The sequence below is a fragment of the Eschscholzia californica genome, unplaced genomic scaffold (genome assembly GCF_041429995.1).
Source record: "Eschscholzia californica isolate CP2 unplaced genomic scaffold, dmEscCali1.0.p SCAF_2, whole genome shotgun sequence".
Taxonomy (NCBI): domain Eukaryota; kingdom Viridiplantae; phylum Streptophyta; class Magnoliopsida; order Ranunculales; family Papaveraceae; genus Eschscholzia; species Eschscholzia californica.
This window is the reverse complement of record NW_028238309.1, coordinates 43,257,872-43,279,180: the sequence shown is the minus strand read 5'-3', so window position 1 is coordinate 43,279,180 and position 21,309 is coordinate 43,257,872. Positions and strand designations below refer to the sequence as shown.

At 38.4% G+C, this 21,309-nt stretch overlaps 1 protein-coding gene across 1 annotated transcript; it reads left to right on the top strand.

The window, feature by feature from the left end:
• The first annotated feature begins 1,924 nt into the window (after positions 1–1,924).
• On the top strand, positions 1,925–3,910 carry LOC147558134 (PKS-NRPS hybrid synthetase cheA-like). The gene is made up of 2 exons (XM_086658988.1): positions 1,925–1,939; positions 2,066–3,910. Exons 1-2 carry the CDS (start codon positions 1,925–1,927, stop codon positions 3,908–3,910), a joined length of 1,860 nt encoding a protein of 619 aa, XP_086515114.1.
• Positions 3,911–21,309: the final 17,399 nt, after the last annotated feature.

Sequence of the window (21,309 nt, the reverse complement as noted above, 5' to 3'; positions counted from 1 at the left end):
CTGCAAGACCACCGTCCTTGCTTGTTTAATATCTCTGTTGTATTTATCCGGCTTTTCACTTCCCAAGTGTTCTAACTGTTTGACAAGAACCTGAACACTTCCCAAGTGTTTAATTGTCATATAACTCCCCCTTGCATTATTGTTATGATAGTCTTTTTGCTCAATTGTTCTCCTATCTCTACAAATAAGAAATAATACAAACTGTGAGAACCAATAATCAATGTTTAAATAATCAAATAGAAAATTGTAAGATTTAGGTTAAATTGTTTAAATAATCAATATTTAAATAATATATTTGAATAATCAATGTTTAAATAATCAGTGTTTAAATAATATATTTAAATAATCAATGTTTAAATAATCAATAATTAATGTTTAAATAATCAATGTTTAAATAATTAATGTTTAAATAATTAATGTTTAAATAATCAATGTTTAAATAATATATTTAAATATTATATATAATGTGTATATATTATTTATCATATGTGCATCCATATGAAAAAAGTGAAGTTAAAAAAAAGAGTTAATTCCTATTTGGCCCCCCTACTTTGTGACCAACTTCTTTTATGACTTTATATTTTTTGTAAATTCAAATATGATCCCCTTTTTTTATGTAAATGTCTTAACTACCCTTCCTATAAATATTTTTTCAAAATAAAATAAAAAAGAAAACATAAATTCCACCTCACTTCTCTCTCTACCACACATCTCTCCATGTCACTTCTCTCTCTCTCCGTCTCACCTTTCTCTCCAACTCACCTCTCTCTTCTCCGACGAAGGTCGCCGATCGGAAATTTTCTGGCCGGCGACCTTTAAAAAAAAATTCTCTCATCTCTGTCTAAGTCACCTATCTCTTCTCTGACGAAGGTCACTGGCTGGAAAATTTTCCGACCGGCGACCTTCAAACATTAGAAAAAAAAAAATCTCTCATCTCTCTCTCTAAACTTAACAAGACTCTCTTCTACATATATACACATCCATACAAGAAATCTCTCTCTCTCTCTCTAATTCATCATATAACTTAAACTTTTCTGGCCACCACATTCCCACCTAGTTCAACAAAAAAAAAAAAAAACATTCCCACCTTCCAATTATATCACTTCTTTTGGACAAACACTGTACATAAGTAATAATTTTGAGAGATCGCATGGTAAGCTAGTTTAGTTATTGCATTGAGATTCACTAGAATCATGACTTGTCAGACTGTGTAACTCGGTTAAATACTGTAATAGGGAATATTTCATAAATATGTTAGGGAGATTTTAAAAGGCCTCCCCGTTTTTGTTAAAAGGCCTCCCCATGCATGGTTTCGTTGACTTAGTAAAACACGTTTGACTTAGCTTGGTTAAAGGGCCCCCCCTCTTTGAATGGGTGAAAAAAACCCCCTTTAAGGGTGTATTTCACCCACATTAACATTTTAGTTGTTAATTATTAAACTTCCCAAAACCCAAATCCCTAGAAACCCAAATCCCAAGAAATTCCTCTCTTATATTCTTCTTCCCTCTTCTTCCACCGGAATTGTCAACATCACCGGCGACCATCATCAACGGGGAAAGTTCATCGGAGTTGTGCAACAATCACACATTGTTGTTGCACTCCTAAACCACTTCTCTATCCCTTTCTAAACTCTTAAACCACCATGGATGAAGCAAGTTTCAAAAGTTTTGGAGAAACATCAAAGGATCCTAAATCATCAATTTCTGGACAAGATTCAATCTCCCAAGAGGTAGATGAACATATCCTAACACTTTTTTCCAAGTTGTATGATATATTCGTTGGTTGTATGAAAATTTTTTGGTTGTTGAACACGGAGGGTATTTTCGGTCTGGTACAACCGAATTTATGCCATTTTACGGCTCGAGTCCGCCGAAAATATGCACAGTAGCTACTGTGCAAAAATTCGGTGGGGTCGAACCGAAAAATGTCAATAAATTCGGTTCGTGCCCACCGAATTTATGCACAGTAGCTATTGTGCATATTTTCGGCGGACTCGAGTCGTAAAGTAATACATAAAACGGTGGTCTCGGGCCGTTTTGACTAAAATTCTCTTTTTTCCTTATAGGGCTTTGCTGCTGTGGCTTCTTCTCAACTTCCATCTCAAATTACTACAGACACTTGGGATTTTGGAGGTTCTAATACACAAGAAAGGTGGCATGATGCAGTCGAAGAAAACGAAGCATCATCGGAATTTGGATGTCTTAAAATTGTAAATCGTGAATGTGGAGAAGAAGAACCCAACCTTGAAGTTCCAGATAAGAAAGAAGAAAATCAAGAAGAAAACAGACCATATGAAGGTTTTGTCAGCATTGATGTTAGTGAGTATTTTCGAACTGAACAAGTGTTTGAAACGAGAGATGAGTTAGTTAAATGGGCAAAAGAAATTGGTATAAAAAACAAGATGGTTGTTATGATTGGTAAGTCTGCTGCGCGGAAAGGTGGTAAAACACCGAAGATGGATTTACGATGTGAAAGAAGTGGAGAGTATCATTCTCATCTTAAGGCAGAAATAATTCCTAAAACAAAAGAACCGTCCACCAAAAAGAGAAAAACGAGTACTAAGAAATGCAATTGCCCCTTCAAGTTAAAAGGAATACCGATAGACGGAGACAAGTGGAAGGTGGAAGTTGTGTGTGGGATCCATAATCATGAACTTGCAGTGACCTTAATTGGGCATGCATATGCCAATAGATTGAATAATGAAGAAAAGGCTTTTGTTGAAGAACTATATCAATGTGGTACAAAACCACGACAAATTCTTTCTCAAATAAAGAAAAAATTCAACGATAATACCTCGACAATGCGTACCATATACAACGAAAGGATACGAATCCGGCATAGTCAACAAGAAGGTAGAACTCCTATGCAACAATTGATGAAATTTTTAGTTCAACACAATTATGTTTATTGGCATTCAATGAAGAAGGAAACAGGGGAGATTACTAACTTATTTTGGGCACACCCGGAATCTATCCAATTGCTGAAGTGCTTCCACACGGTGTTAATGCTTGATTGTACATACAAAACAAACCGATACGGGAAACCATTGCTTGAGATTGTTGGGATGACTTCGACTATGAAATCATTCACCGCGGCTATGGTTTTTATGGATGGAGAGGCAGAACATCTATACACTTGGGCTTTGAATCGTTTGAGGACATTATTTCCTCCTAACTCTATGCCGAAGGTATTTTTGACTGATCGGGAACAAGCATTAATCAATGCAATAGGTGAAGTCTTCCCACATGCAGATCGTTTATTATGTACTTTCCATATAGATAAGTGTGTGGTTGGAAAGGTTAAACCACACTTGAAAAACAAACCATTCCGAAAGTTCATGTCAATGTTTCGACTAATCATGTTTCCGGAAACCGAGGCGGATTATAATCGCGCTGTTGAAGATTTCGTCACAACGTGGTCGAAGAGTAACGCCATTGATGTTATTTATGTTCAGAAGACTTGGTTGCCACTTAGGGAACATTTTGTAACGGCATGGACCGATAATGTGATGCATTTGGGTAATACTACAACGAATAGGGTTGAAGGTGCACATGCGAAGCTGAAAAGAAACTTGGATACATCCGAGGGTAACTTCGTCACATGTTGGGAATCTATACATTCAATGACTGAGACAGAGATTGTTGCGATTAAAGCTACATTCGAGAAAAGTCGTACATCAGTGAAGATGTCTCATCAAATCAACGCCTTTAGGGAACTCAGGGGTTATGTCTCACACAATGCACTTGACCTGTTGGCAGATGAGGTGGAGCGGGCAAAAACTATAGGAATTGATTCAAATTTGTGTGGATGTGTGTATAGGTCTGTGTATGGTCTCCCTTGTGCTCACGAGATGGAAATCATTATGAGACGCGGTGAGGTGATATCTTTGTCACTCATTGACCCACAATAGACTAAACTCTCAATTATTCCTACTCCTGAGGTATATAACGAACTTCAGAGTTCTTACGAATTAGGATTGTTGTACTCCATGTGGGATATGTCGACCGGTCCTGAGAGAAAAGCCATATTAGAAAGGTTGAGGAGTATTGTTTGTCCTCCTTCCTCTTTCTCGCACTTACAGTTTGTGCGACACGTTCAGACATGACTAAAGGTAAAATAGGATATATAAATAAAGTCAAACAACTTGGAAAAAATGGCATTAGAAAGCATAAATAAAGACAACAAAATTTGACCTACTGTGCATATTTTCGGTGGGCTCGAACCGAAAATATGCACAAAATTCGGCTCGAGCCCACCGTAAAAATGCACAGTAGCTACTGTGCATTTTTACGGTGGGCTCGAACCGAAAATATGCACAAAATACGGCTCGAGCCCACCGTAAAAATGCACAGTAGCTACTGTGCATTTTTACGGTGGGCTCGAGCCGAATTTTGTGCATAAAAACGGTCTGGTTCGACCGAAAATATGCTTGGTGAAGAAAAAATTGGGGGTTTTCTATCTCTACGGTCTGGTACGACCGTATTATGATTTTTAAGCATTAAAATTCTAACTTAAACTAAATTAAACCAAAATCATGAACATCATAACAATTGGGTATGTAAAAATCATGAAAATTCACACATTCAATCCAATCAAAACCCTATTATTAATATAAACTAACTATACTATTGGGTATGTAAAAATCAAACTTTCCCTAAATAAACATCAGAAATAACAAAACCCTATGTGTTATGAAACTATCCCTCCTTCAACAAACCAAAAACCCCTTTGAATAAAAACCCTAAATTCGAACTCAAATCTAGAGCAAGACATATATATATAGAGAGAGAGAAAGATATAAGGAGAGAGAGAGATATACTAACTGTTCCTTGGTACAATGGTGAAGAATGAGAGAGAGGGCGACAGAGATCCAAAGCACGAGAGAGAGAGAGAAGGCGGGAGAGAGAGAGAAGGCGGGAGATAGAAAGAGAGAAGGGATTTTGGAGAAACTGGTTGGGAAGGAGATGGTCAAGGGTTTTAGGGTCAATTTTGGTCTTGGGTTAAGTTTGACCTAACGGCGTTAACTTTGCCATTAGGTCAAATATAGAAGAGGGAGGTGCTCCTTTGCAGAGGGGGCCCTATAACCAAATGGGTTATAATGAGGGGCGCTTTTAGCGGGGAGGCCTTTTAACAAAAACGGGGGGGCCTTTTAAAATTTCCCAATATGTTATACCAAGAAAAATACATTGTTATATTATTATTATTATTAGAAGTTTCAAAAAAAATTAAATTAAATCTTATTAAGTACTTGATTGTACGGCAATGAATTTTAGTACACTAATGACCAGGTTCTTAACGAGAGGCTAATCCCTCAAATGTTGTGCTGGTTAGATCAGTTCTGACTCGCAGTGATCTTGGTGGTGCAAGTGTGCAACCACTGAAGGTGCTGATTTCAGTGATGCTGTCTTGGACCTTTCCCAAAAGCAGGTATTATTTTGTTTCTCATGATTTTATTGTTTCTAACTGTCAATATTCTGCTTGCTACTGTTTATCTGCTACCTCATATTTTCGTAATCTATTAATATTTTGTTAAAAGAAAATAACTATTGATGTTATTTGTGATAGTATCTTTGTAATCATATATAATTCATTGTGGAAGCCCAGAATTCTCTTTAGCCAAGGAACTCTTTAGTGATAATACTAAATAAAATGAATTCAAAGGTCATAATAAAGGATAATGATATCAATTCATAACATTCTAACTCGATTCAATATCAATAGTTGTCTTCTGAATATTTTATATACTAATTTCATTACCAATAGCATCAGATATGGTGACTCGTCAGTAGTGGTTGGTTGAAATTATTTTATATTTTTCTTTTTACACTTTTGGATCATCTGAACATTGTGTAAAAATGAACCTAATGAATAATTGTATTTTATGATCGTAACCAAGGTATTAAATTTCAATTCATGTCTATATTTGGTCGACTTAGAAGTGACGATATTTAGGTCAGTGTGGAAAGAACTAAAATAGTAGAAATGACAGAAACATTGTGCAAATGGTGGAAATATGATTCAATTCTTTGTAACAAGATTATCAAACAATAAAAAGAGAACAAAAAAAATATGCAACCAAACTCTAGGTTGCGGAAATAGTCAGCGTAGTGCATACGGTACTCCATCTTCCCCGCTGTTAAGTGCTCCAACGCAAAAGCTGCTTGACCGAGATGGGTTCTGTGATCCAGCCACCGGTCTCTGCGATGCCAAGTAAATACAAATACCGAGAGGACCCAACATCATCCCATGGGGCTGTTAGTACGAACTATTATTCTATACAAAGACATCTGAAATAACAAGCTTGATCGATCTGCTTTATAGTTTATATATTGCTCGTCAAATTTGTGTATCCGTAAAAACATCATGTCATGTAAAATCGTCATATTTTTCTTTCTGTAAGAAAATCCTAGATGAGTTTGTTGATTAACAGCTCCCTGAAGTATAAATGGTGAGAGCAAGAAGATGGTAGTCTGGTCAGGAACAAATGTATTATATAATGAACGACCAACACCATGATATGTCCAATTAAATAAAAATGTTAAGATAGCCCCAAAAAGTGGGACAAATGTAGGTCGAAATGGGATCATGGATGTACTGGATTCAAACCACTTTTATCTTTTTAAAATGTTTCCATTTTTATCTTTCTAAAATAGTGGGTTCACTCCCGGCCTTTCAAGTCAGATTCAGAAGGGGGTTGAATCCAGACCGTGCACCTACATTTGTGATTTGTCTTTATGATTCTTTGCCTTTTCTCTGTTCTGCCGTACCCATCATTTTTGTTTTTGGTAACCAATAAATTTTCCTTTTTTTTGCTCCGTCTTTGTTGATTACTTTTTGAGAAGCACTATTAGGATGATCGTCTTTTTTCTCGGTCAACTTATATAATACAGTTAGTCATTTAGTGAGGAGAGACTCGAGATCAAGAGTATATTATACCCATCAAATGAGGACTTGAGTTTATGCGCATATGAAAATCTATCCTATTATAAAGATCAAAAGATCACCGATTTCAGTTTCATATAGGCATCTCTAAACACTTATACATGTTGCCTATGTACATAGAATACAAGTATTTCCCAGCACATCAGTTTTCATTTTAGACTTAGTACGTATGCATCTGTAGTTTTCTGCTCAAAATGAATTTGAAATATGTTGTAACTCAATATCATATCTACCACTCGAATCTTTTTCGTGAAAAATAATTTATTTTTCTGAATTTTGATTACTGTCTTGTAAGAGGCGGTTTCATCAATGAGGCGGTTTCATCAAATTGGTAGGCGGTTTGGTGAAGGTCGGTGGAATTGGCATCCCATTCCACCGACTCCAATTTTGAGTCCAAATTGGACTCAAAATTTGGAAACCCTTGCATATATATATATATGGGGTATTGAGAGCCTATCATCAACAACAAACACAACTCTTCTTTAGAGAGAGCTAGAGAGAGAGCAAGTAAGAGAGATTTTTTGTTCATAGTTTTGAGCGGTGTTAAATTTCTCGGTCGTCGAAGATTTAGTATAGAAGGTTAATTTCTATACGGTACCATCTTGGGACGAACTTGCGGGTTGTGTGAGTCGTCTTCATCTATCCTTCAATAAAGATTTCTTGTTCGCCCGAGGACGTAGGCTTTAAAGCCGAACCTCGTTAAATTCTGTTCGCATATTTGACTTTGACTTAGCTTTTCGATTCATCTTCATAATCGGATCAATTTCTAGGATAGGTTCGATAGCTTCCGCGACTTTTAGTTATAACAATTGGTATCAGAGCCTTGTTGAGATTGAACGAAGAGAAGATGGGATCGAGAAGTGGTACGGTCAAATCAGGGAAATATGAGATAGAGAAGTTCGATGGGAAAAACGATTTTTCTTATTGGCGGATGCAGATGAAGAATCTGTTAATCTCGCAGAAATTACACAAGACGTTGATGGGAAAGAAACCAGGAGATATGTCAGATGAGGATTGGGAAGAGTTAGACCTCGAAGCACGGGCTACCATTATGTTGTGTCTTGAGAGGGACGTGGCGTTCCTAGTAGACGAAGAAACAACGGCGGCGGGTGTTTGGTTAAAGCTAGAAAGCAGTTTCATGACGAAAACTTTAACGAATCGGGTCTACTTAAAATCCAAATTATTCACATGTAGAATGGAAGAGGGTTTTTCTATTCAGGAATATGTGAATAGGTTTGACAGGATTATCTCAGATTTGAAGGATATTGATGTTAAGGTTGAGGATGAGGACCAAGCCCTTATATTGTTACTTTCATTGCCTAAATCCTATGAGAACCTTGTTCAAACTTTGATGCTTGTTGGTGATGTAGGGTTTTGTGTATCCTATACACTATCTAGTGTTCTAAGCGGAATCTCAAACATCATATGTTAACACTAGATTTCCCAGGATCATATGCATAAACTAATCAATGAACTAGAAGAGGGATAAATACCTTAACGCGTTTTTCCCTCGAACCATTCCAATCGCATGTAAAGATCGAGAGCTCCAATTGTAGCTCCTCTACTTGAGACACCGAGTGAATAGACTTGATCTCCCTTCCTTTCAGACTGCTAGGACTTATTAGAAGGTTGAGAAGAACTCTTCTTCTTGACTAGATTGATAGAACGGGAGCTTTTTCTCTATATTCCTCTCTCTCCAATAGCTGTATATTCAGAGAGAGAGAGAGAGCTGTATATTTTTCCTTAGAGAAAAATCCACACCTTTTCTGTTCTCAACTGACCCAATATATAGACAAACCCTAATTAGAATCCCATCAAGATTAGGTCTTTCTATTTTCGGGTCATAGAAAAGATAATTACCAAAATACCCTTTTGGGGTATTTTGACAAGTCCCTTTAGTGTGGCCGGCCAGAACAACCCACCATGGGCTTTCTATGGCCGGCCCACTTGCTCTGGTCGGCCATCACATGGCCGGCCTTATGAGCCTTCCCCGGGGCACCCCTTTTAAGGCCCGGTTCTTTCTATCTTGATCCGAATCTCCATTCGAACCCTTTCGGCCTTTCTAGTTGGATCCCATCCATCTTTAGCCTGTTCCCGTCTAGTCAAGTCTCTCCGATCAAGCTACCACTCTTATGTGTAACCCGTTGTAGGATCCGGTCTATGTTAGTCGCGAATCAACTCCTTGATCCGACGATCGTAGTTGGCTTCTAGCAAAGCATTACGACCCCTAATTGGACCGGACTGGATGATCTTTACGTGTGGTCATCGTTATCCTAACTGACAAATTGATCGCATTGCCACCTTGGTCGAAGGACACTCCTTCGGAAGGACATCTCCTTCAGACCGAACGGATATATCCTTCAGGTGATAGTCTAAGCATGGAAGAGACGAGAAATTCGTTATTAGCGGATGACCTTCGTAAGGTTGCTACTAACAGTATGGCGTCGGGTGGAGTAGACAAGGATCAAGCACAAGGGTTGTTTGTAACGAGGGGGAGGAGTAATGAAAGGGGAAAGGGAAAGAGGGCGGGAAATCTAGATCCAAATCTAGAGGCTCTTTCAACAAAACATGCTTTAGTTGTGGTGAGCTTGGCCACTTTAAAGCGGCTTGTCCAAAAAGAAAGTTGAAGCAAAAGAACGAAGGCTACAAGGAGAAACAAGAGATGCAAGAGGCGGGATATGTGTCAGAAGACCCTGACGAATGTTTCTCGATAACAGAGGTGTCTGAGAAGATCTCCGATAAGTGGATGCTTGATTCAGGGGCGTCACACCATATGTGTCCAAATAGGGAGTGGTTTACTACCTATAGGAGTATAGACGGTGGTACAGTTATACTGGGTGATGATAGTATATGTAAAACTATGGGACTCGGAACAATACGGATCAAGATGCACGATGGAGTGGTGAGAACATTGACGGACGTGAGACACATACCCGATTTGCGGAAAAATCTAATTTCCCTTGGTGTGTTGGAGCGGAACGGCTGTAAGATAATTATAGAGAATGGCTCCATAAAAGTCGTTAAGGGTTCTTTGGTGGTAATGAGAGGTACTCGTTATGGTAATTTATACAAACTTTTGGGAACAACAATTACGGGAGATGTAGCAGTAGGAATCAGTGGAAGGGATCCAACGGCTAGTACGAGGCTTTGGCATATGCGCCTTGGGCATATGTCAGAAAAGGGTCTATCTTTGATGTGCGGGAAAGGCTTGTTGAAGGACATGAAGAAGCCTTGCATGGAGTTTTGTGAGCATTGTGTGTTCGGGAAGGCACAGAGGGTGACGTTCTCTACAAGCAAGCACAGGAGCAAAGAGGTGTTAGACTACGTACACACCGATGTCTGGGGACCGGCAAAGTTACCTTCCAAGGGTGGTTCCAGGTATTTTGTTACATTCGTTGATGATCATTCGAGATTTGTCTGGCTTTATTTTCTGAAGCATAAGAATGAGGTATTCAACACGTTCCTGGTGTGGAAAGCAATGGTTGAGAACAAAACTGGTCGAAAGCTGAAGACGTTAAGGTCGGATAATGGGACCGAGTACACGGATGGGGCATTCAAGGAGTTTTGTAATCAGGAAGGCATTGTGAGGCACTGGACAGTAGTAAACACACCTCAGCAGAATGGAGTCGCAGAGAGATTGAACCGTACACTACTTGAGAAGGCTAGATGTATGCGCTCCAATTCGGGATTAGGCGTAGAATGGTGGGCAGAATCTGTTGCTACAGCTTGTTATATTGTGAACAGGTCTCCACATTCTTCTTTAGATGGCGGCATAGAAAGTCAAACAACTTGGAAAAAATGGCATTAGAAAGCATAAATAAAGACAACAAAATTTGACCTACTGTGCATATTTTCGGTGGGCTCGAACCGAAAATATGCAAAAAATTCGGCTCGAGCCCACCGTAAAAATGCACAGTAGCTACTGTGCATTTTTACGGTGGGCTCGAACCGAAAATATGCACAAAATACGGCTCGAGCCCACCGTAAAAATGCACAGTAGCTACTGTGCATTTTTACGGTGGGCTCGAGCCGAATTTTGTGCATAAAAACGGTCTGGTTCGACCGAAAATATGCTTGGTGAAGAAAAAATTGGGGGTTTTCTATCTCTACGGTCTGGTACGACCGTATTATGATTTTTAAGCATTAAAATTCTAACTTAAACTAAATTAAACCAAAATCATGAACATCATAACAATTGGGTATGTAAAAATCATGAAAATTCACACATTCAATCCAATCAAAACCCTATTATTAATATAAACTAACTATACTATTGGGTATGTAAAAATCAAACTTTCCCTAAATAAACATCAGAAATAACAAAACCCTATGTGTTATGAAACTATCCCTCCTTCAACAAACCAAAAACCCCTTTGTATAAAAACCCTAAATTCGAACTCAAATCTAGAGCAAGACATATATATATATAGAGAGAGAAAGATATAAGGAGAGAGAGAGATATACTAACTGTTCCTTGGTACAATGGTGAAGAATGAGAGAGAGGGCGACAGAGATCCAAAGCACGAGAGAGAGAGAGAAGGCGGGAGAGAGAGAGAAGGCGGGAGAGAGAGAGAAGGCGGGAGATAGAAAGAGAGAAGGGATTTTGGAGAAACTGGTTGGGAAGGAGATGGTCAAGGGTTTTAGGGTCAATTTTGGTCTTGGGTTAAGTTTGACCTAACGGCGTTAACTTTGCCATTAGGTCAAATATAGAAGAGGGAGGTGCTCCTTTGCAGAGGGGGCCCTATAACCAAATGGGTTATAATGAGGGGCGCTTTTAGCGGGGAGGCCTTTTAACAAAAACGGGGGGCCTTTTAAAATTTCCCAATATGTTATACCAAGAAAAATACATTGTTATATTATTATTATTATTAGAAGTTTCAAAAAAAATTAAATTAAATCTTATTAAGTACTTGATTGTACGGCAATGAATTTTAGTACACTAATGACCAGGTTCTTAACGAGAGGCTAATCCCTCAAATGTTGTGCTGGTTAGATCAGTTCTGACTCGCAGTGATCTTGGTGGTGCAAGTGTGCAACCACTGAAGGTGCTGATTTCAGTGATGCTGTCTTGGACCTTTCCCAAAAGCAGGTATTATTTTGTTTCTCATGATTTTATTGTTTCTAACTGTCAATATTCTGCTTGCTACTGTTTATCTGCTACCTCATATTTTCGTAATCTATTAATATTTTGTTAAAAGAAAATAACTATTGATGTTATTTGTGATAGTATCTTTGTAATCATATATAATTCATTGTGGAAGCCCAGAATTCTCTTTAGCCAAGGAACTCTTTAGTGATAATACTAAATAAAATGAATTCAAAGGTCATAATAAAGGATAATGATATCAATTCATAACATTTTAACTCGATTCAATATCTGTAGTTGTCTTCTGAATATTTTATATACTAATTTCATTACCAATAGCATCAGATATGGTGACTCGTCAGTAGTGGTTGGTTGAAATTATTTTCTATTTTTCTTTTTACACTTTTGGATCATCTGGACATTGTGTAAAAATGAACCTAATGTAGAATTGTATTTTATGATCGTAACCAAGGTATTAAATTTCGATTCATGTCTATATTTGGTCGACTTAGAAGTGACGATATTTAGGTCAGTGTGGAAAAAATTAAAATTAGTAGAAATGACAGAAACATTGTGCAAATGGTGGAAATATGATTCAATTCTTTGTAACAAGATTATCGAACAATAAAAAAAGAACAAAAAAACATGCAACCAAACTCTAGGTTGCGGAAATAGTCAGCGTAGTGCATACGGTACTCCATCTTCCCCGCTGTTAAGTGCTCCAACGCAAAAGCTGCTTGACCGAGATGGGTTCTGTGATCCAGCCACCGGTCTCTGCGATGCCAAGTAAATACAAATACCGAGAGGACCCAACATCATCCCATGGGGCTGTTAGTACGAACTATTATTCTATACAAAGACATCTGAAATAACAAGCTTGATCGATCTGCTTTATAGTTTATATATTGCTCGTCAAATTTGTGTATCCGTAAAAACATCATGTCATGTAAAATCGTCATATTTTTCTTTCTGTAAGAAAATCCTAGATGAGTTTGTTGATTAACAGCTCCGTGAAGTATAAATGGTGAGAGCAAGAAGATGGTAGTCTGGTCAGGAACAAATGTATTATATAATGAACGACCAACACCATGATATGTCCAATTAAATAAAAATGTTAAGATAGCCCCAAAAAGTGGGACAAATGTAGGTCGAAATGGGATCATGGATGTACTGGATTCAAACCACTTTTATCTTTTTAAAATGTTTCCATTTTTATCTTTCTAAAATAGTGGGTTCACTCCCGGCCTTTCAAGTCAGATTCAGAAGGGGGTTGAATCCAGACCGTGCACCTACATTTGTGATTTGTCTTTATGATTCTTTGCCTTTTCTCTGTTCTGCCGTACCCATCATTTTTGTTTTTGGTAACCAATAAATTTTCCTTTTTTTTGCTCCGTCTTTGTTGATTACTTTTTGAGAAGCACTATTAGGATGATCGTCTTTTTTCTCGGTCAACTTATATAATACAGTTAGTCATTTAGTGAGGAGAGACTCGAGATCAAGAGTATATTATACCCATCAAATGAGGACTTGAGTTTATGCGCATATGAAAATCTATCCTATCATAAAGATCAAAAGATCACCGATTTCAGTTTCATATAGGCATCTCTAAACACTTATACATGTTGCCTATGTACATAGAATACAAGTATTTCCTAGCACATAAGTTTTCATTTTAGACTTAGTACGTATGCATCTGTAGTTTTCTGCTCAAAATGAATTTGAAATATGTTGTAACTCAATATCATATCTATCACTCGAATCCTTTTCGTGAAAAATAATTTATTTTTCTGAATTTTGATTACTGTCTATTTTGTTCACGGAATTTCATCAATCGATCTAAGACCATCAAACGATAAATGAGAAAAACGAATTAGTTTTGATGATGTGAGATTCAACACTTCATGAACCGCTTCTCTACAGTTAGCTGGGGTTAGACTCCAACTGGAAGCAGTATGACCCGCAGGGTTGGGGCCAACTTCATGAGCCACGACAAACAATCGTTGTTTGTGTAATGTACATGATAAGCATATGATTTCATTTGTTAATTCTTACTGAAAGTTTTATGTATGTTTTCTATGGTGTGATGCCCTTTAAAGTTGTAAAGCTAATGTTGACGAGATTTGATGTAACTAAATAAGCTTATTGATACTAATTGTTATAACTTTTACGAATCTCTAAAGAGCAAAATTTTAAATTTCAAGGAATCTATACACCGCTGTTTGTTCCCATTTGAAGCCACTTTTTTTTTTTTTTTTTTGAAAGGAAATGAAAAGAAACCAACTAAGAACCAAGATCCGAAGTCAGAGCTTGTAGCGAGTTCCAGGCCTGTCATTTCTGATTTCTCCTGGCCCATTTCGCTAACATATCAGCTTCTTTGTTGTTGCTTCTCGAAATGTGAATGAATAAAATATTGTCTAACTCGCTTTTGATATTCCTTATCGCTTCCAGGTGTTTCTCTGACTGCCAATGGATCGTCGAGACTTTGCTATTGAGGTTGTTGATCAAATTCAGATTATCACTTTCGATGGCTAATTGCAATACTTGGAGATCTTTTGCCCATTGGAGCGCATTGAGGATGGCTAGGCATTCGCATTCTTCTGAATTTTGGCCACGAATAGTGTCTGCTATCGCCATTATGAATTTTGACTGAGCATTTATCAAGATGCATCTGTAACCTGCTGGCTCTTGGATATTAATAAAAGACGCATCCACCTTAATTTTATAGAAGTCGCTTTTGATGTCAGATCCCTGTTGCTCTTTGTTATTGAGTTTCCCTGTCTTTTTGTTGGGAATGTTAGTTACCATATTCTTTATAGATGAGATCGCTTGCATGAGTGTTAAACAGAGGAAAAGAAAATATGTGATATTTTACGCTTTACCAGATACTGCCGCTTCTATTGTAGTTGCAAGTTGTTACTTAAAATTAGTAAATGGTCATTTTTTTATTCATTGGCCTAATGATGAGTAAGTAGCACCCTGACCTAATTATGTTTTTTAGATTGCTATGTGTTTTCTTATTTTTGGCTCTTTTATTTCATTAGGACTCTTTCAACCTTCTGATTATTAACTATTTTCTTTCATCTACAGTCAGTGAGTTCTATATCTATCTAAAATGTGTTCTTTTATATGCTGCATCGCTGACGTTCATTCATTTTTTTAGTGGTCTAATACATAACCGTAACTTGTGGCTTAACAATCTGGTTGTTTCTTTTGGAAGTAGAAATGGAGAAAGAAAAAGGTAATCAGGTTGCGGATGCACAGTCGATACCTCTTTGTTACTAACTTAAGGATTGTGAAGATTGTAAATGATCTCCTGGGTCTAACTGATAAGGAGAATGTTTTAAGCACTCCAAAGAAGACAATGTCAGAAATATGTCGACACATAACGGTACAAACTTAAAGACCAAAAACGGAGAGACTTTATTGGTATAGGAGGTATACTCTTTCATCCGGTTTCACAATATATAATATATGAGTTGAATCTTATGTTTATCTTTGACAGGGAAGAAAGTCTGTAAAAGTCCAAAATTTCGGATATTGGTTGTTGTATTGGTTGTAGAAAAAAACAAGAAATGAAGAGAAGGAGAAGGTGATCATGAAGTCTGAACCAACATAACAGCAAAAGTTTTTTTTTTTCTTCCATGTTGAAGCAAAGAAGAGATCTAGACTCTCAGTTGCATCCAAGCCATTTATTTTGCAACTGAGATGCTTACGCTTCAAGTTAAAAAAGTTGTTACTGCCCCGTTGAATTGGATTGGTGTGTCATATGTTTTTTTTTTTTGTTAAAATGTGTCATATGTTTTTAGGTCTACACAATAATTCATTTGGTCCCACCCTTAAATTGACAGTTGTATGGTCCTAATATTGTGCAATATATTCATGAATTAGACAAAATAAAGGTTTAGGATTTGTTAGATGTCTTATTTTCCATTCTGCAATCTTTTGGGGACCCTTTATTTCTTTGTTGATTATTGTTAACATTATGATTATAACCTTACAAAAAGTCAGTAGGTACATTAGTTCACGTTGTCCTTTTTCTGTGTTGGGTCTGAACTAAGAGGTCTTCAACATTAGTTCGGTACATCGGAGACGTATTTTTCTCATAATGAGTAGTACTATTGATCACACGGTCTAACTACTCTACTACTACTCCTTTTTTTTTCTGTGTTGGGTCTAAACTAAGAGGTCTTTTACATTATTACTCTATTAATACTATTACTACCACTACTACTACTCTTCATTTAATCTTATTTGAGTATTTGGGTCTATAACCTGATTTTTAGTTCAATGCACTACATATGAGTTGCTTTCTACCATTAAACGAATTACAGATATCTCAATATTTAGTAAAATACAAAGTAGTATGATTGCAGTTCACATTTCTAAATTGATAACAACTCACACCCGAAAGAAGGAAAATCTGAAACTGATTCATTTAACACTTTTTAAGCATGATGAAACCATTTCAGTTTTCCACTGCCATTTAATCAAACACTTTCTGAGCAAGAGAAAACCAGGAAACAACATTTTTAAGTAGCGATTAAAGTTCTTAAACAATCTAACAATGAAATTGGAGAAAAACTTTGTTAGTAATCAGAAATTAAAAAAAATAACTTCCTTGATAATCTATACACAAGAAATAATAAAAACAAATACAATAAAAATACTATGAAGAACATATTCTTAGATAGAATCCAAATCACCTCTAAAGTAACAAATACAATAAAAATACTGTGAAGAAAATATTCTTAGATAAAATCCAAATCACCTCTGAAGTAAGAAATCCATAAATCTCTAAACTTCAAACTGTTTTGATCCTTGTACTATGAAGAACATATTCTTAAATAGAATCTAAATCACATCTGAAGTAAGAAATCCATAAATCAAAATAGTGCCAAAAACTCTAAAAATAAAAGAACGAAAGTTTAAGTAAAATAATCACCTGATGAGAATTAATTATTAGTCTAGAGTTCGATCGTAGCGATGGATTACACCTGATGAGAGGATGAGAGCTAGAACGGTTGTCATTGATGGAGAAGTTGAAGAAATGTAACAGTCGATAGAGAGTTGGAACGTTTCGAAATAATAAGAGATTAGTGGTGGTCGGTGCTCTTGAGAAGATGTGTCCACCCCCATTGCTGAACTACAAACTAATAGAATTTGTGATCTTCTACATGCTTATGTGAAAGAATTTACACATTTACTAACTAACAGACAACATGAATCAAGATTTCAAGTTCCTGAATTGTCATTTGGCAGTATAAGAGTTCTATAATCTTCACAAATGTAAACACTAGAGAAGTTGAAAGAAAACCTTTATGAATTTCAGTCTTCATAAATGTAAATCATGAATCCGATTACTATGATTTCAGTCTCAGTTTGTTGATGATTGTGAATCGGATTCAAAATCAATTGTTCTTGTTAGATTACCAATCGCCTATTGCTACAAAATCAATGGTTTTTTAGGTTGGTTCTTCGTCAAATTAGACCATCCTGTCAGCCTATGAAATGATGCCCTAATATTTTGTTAATGAGAAGTAACACTGATTTAAAAGTAAAAAAACACACATCATCTGAATCCTTGGCACAAAACGACTTACCCACTCAGAGAAGAAGACATCAATTTAGGGACTGACAAAGTACCCATTCAATAACTACAATACCACATGTTCTAACATCTATCTTCGATGAATTGACATAACAAAGTTTTATATCTTCTAGTGTTACTCAATAACTAAATAGTTGACTCGGATATTACCAGAATTTCTTTTTTACCAAAAGTTTTGGTTTTATAGATTATGTACAACTATACAGAAGCATCATAAGCAAGAAGGAAACTACAAAGACTCCCTCCCATTGTCGAACTACTAAGTAATAGAATTTACGCAGTATAAGAGTTCTAAAGGAATTGCAAGGTAATCTACGACTCTGATCAAACTTGTAAAAGATGCTAATCAAATGTAAATCATGTTACCACTAACTTCAAACTGTAATGGAAACCACAAAATACAATCCATAATCCCAAAAAATTCACATAGACATTTCACCAAACATGTAGTGTGCACAGAATTCACATAGACATTTCACCATACAATCGATCACTATGATTTCAGTCTCAGTTTGTTGATGAAGAGAACAAAAAAACTAACCTTTCCTGCGCCGACTGAATCCCCCACACGAAGAAGCACAAACAGATTCGGAGAAGAGATCGACTGAATCCCCAAACAAAGAATCATAAAAATCAGAAAACCGAAAATCAAATTGAAAGAACATAACAATCAGGAAACCGAAAATCAAATTGATACAAAAACTGACCTTGCCTGCTGTCTAATATCAAATTTTTGGGAGAAATTCTGAAGCATAGGATTTTTATGAAGAGAAATGAGAAGAGGCGCGACGGAGAGGTGTGTCTGTCCGTCATGAATTGAGATGCCGAAAGATGCATTGCTACGGGTTGGGATGAGTCACTCAATCCAGTGGTGGATGAGAGTCCTGACGTGGATGGGACGACTGGATTTATCCAAGTGTTTGTCTCGGTCAGCACCCACCCACCTATTTTATTATATAGATATATAAAAAATTACAATAAATGGTTTGGTTCGGTTTGTTCGGCTATTCGTCAACCAAATCCATAAACCGATCCAAACCACTCGGTTTTGTCATTTTAACATCCGAATCAATCCGGCTCTCTATTGGTTCGGTCCCCAAACCGTCCAAATCCGTTTGGATCGGTCGGTTCGGATAATAAATGAACACCATCATCTCACGGACCGAAATTAGTGGCCTCAACTAGCAGCTCAGGTGGCCCGGACCAGCAGCAACTTAACACCAAAGAGCAGCCCGAACAGCCCACATTGGAGTGCCCCAAACAGCAGCTATACGTTGGGTCGGACAGCAGCTTGGGAGCACAAGGCAGCAGCCCAGAAGCAGCTATAAATGATGGGACAGAACATATGAGAGTTGGGCTGCCTTGTGCACAGGTGGGAGCTTCATCCTTGGCCCAGCCCAAGAGACTTCTCTAGAGAATGGAGGAGATATTTTGGTGGGAAGCTTCTAGAGTTGCTTCGAGCCCAAGTTTTCTAGAGAAGCTTCCTAGCCATTAGATGCTTACCAAGTGGCTTAATCTTAGCCCTCCATTGTATAGCCAAACTAGTATAAATAGGGGTGATCCCCTCATTTGTAAAACAACAAGTTGAGGAACAAGTTGAGAGCCACCAAGTTGGTATCCAAGAGAGTGAGTGACTTGGGAAGTGTGCCCACTTGTAAAGAGTTTTTCATAAGCAATAAAGCTTGGAGTTTTCTCTTAGAGTGTTCTTGTGCATACTTAGAAGCTTTCTTTGTTCAAGCATACTAGTTTGGAGCAGCCTATTAGTCTTAGTTACATAGGCATCCAAGTTATAAAGGCTTAGACTTGTGCAGGAAAAGAAGCTACACAAGTGCCGCACGGAGTGAACAGCATAGCCGAGATTTTACTCCGTGACAAGTGGTATCAGAGCTACGTAGGAACCATGTTGAGCGAGATCGAGAATGTGCCACAAGATGCTGTCAGGAAGGAGGGACGACCCAAGACAAAGGGAGGAAAGGCTGCACGAGAGAAGTTGGCAGACCGGGAGGCTTCTTCCATGGAGGCAAGATTTGTAGCTATCGAGGAGAGGTTGGACATGATGGCGTTACGTATCGAGAAGTCGGAAGAGTTCTGTGGGGACGTGACAAACATCCTAGATCGTCAAGAAGATGCTATCGATGGGATCGAGAAGTCAGTGGAGACGGTGGTGGATGTCTTGAAGCGGGACATGGACAGTATGCGCCAATCCACGGAGAGGATGCGTGCTGAGTTCGAAGACTTCAAATCGAGATACCTAGTGATGGAATAGGTGGTAGCCAACATGGAGAGCAGGCCAAGCCTAGCAGCACCTAAGGTAAGGATACCTGACCCTAAGTGCTTTAATGGTGCCAGGGATGCCAAAGAAGTGGAGAATTTCCTATGGCACATGGAGAGATACTTCAAAGCTATGGGGCTTGAAGTAGAGGAGGACATGGTGGAGACGGCAGCAATGTACTTGGCCGAGGACGCCTTGCTATGGTGGCGAAGGAAGACGGACGAGATGGCCAAGGGACGTTGCAGGATCGACACTTGGGAGGAGTTCCAAAGAGAATTCAAGGCGCAATTCTTTCCCGAGAATATCGAGTTTCGAGCACGAGACAAGTTGATGGTGCTCAAGCATACGGGAACAATCACAACATATATCAAGGAGTTCAACACCCTTATGCTTGACATCCCAAACATGTCGGACACAAATCGGTTGTACTTCTTCCTACATGGGTTGCAGAATTGGGCAAGGACAGAGCTAATACGCAGAGATGTGGAGGACCTGTCCGCTGCCCTGGTCATGGCGGAGAAACTTGAAGATTTCAGGGTGGACTATGCAAAGAAGCCCAAAGAAGGTGGCTAGGAACATGGTGGGGGAGATGGGGATCGAGACAGGAATGCACGAGAAGCTCGGAACCACGACAGGGACCCGAGGAGATGGGAGACACCTAAGGACCAAAAGTCCAAGGAGCATGCCAACCCACCTAGGAAGTGCTGGAAATGTGGAGGCGAACATAGATCGTGGGAATGCTCGAAGAAGAGTACACTCAATGCCTTGCAAGCCAAAGAAGATAAAGGCAAAGATAGGGACAGAGGCAAGAACAAGGCTGAAGAGGAAGAGGAGGAATGCCCACAGGTTGGGGCCATTCACCTAAGTGCTCTTAAGGTAGAAGGTCGGGACACCATGCCAAAGAAGATGGTAAGGAAGGCTCTCATGTATGTGGACCTGAGCTTGAATGGACAGTCGACCCGTGCAATGGTCGATTGTGGAGCCAATCATAACTTCATCACGCCAAAGGAAGCCGCAAGGTTGGGGATGAAGGTCGAGGGAGATCATAACTCAACGATAAAAGCGGTGAACTCAGAGGCAAAGGCCGTGCATGGAGTGGCAAGGCATGTTCCACTCAAGATAGGAGCTTGGAGCGGAAGGGTAGACTTCTACGTCGGGGACATTGATGATCACAAAGTTATCTTGGGGCTGGACTTTCTCGAGGTAGCCAAGGCATCTGTGATACCACACTTGAATGTTTTGCAGGTGTTAGATGAGAAGTCCCCATGTGTGGTGCCAGTGGAGCGCACCAAAGAGAGCAAGGTTGGGACGGTATCCGCACTCCAACTAGGTGATGGGCAAAGGAGGCAACCAAAGCCAACTTCAGGTACCACCAAGGATGGAAGGAACCAACCAAGCACT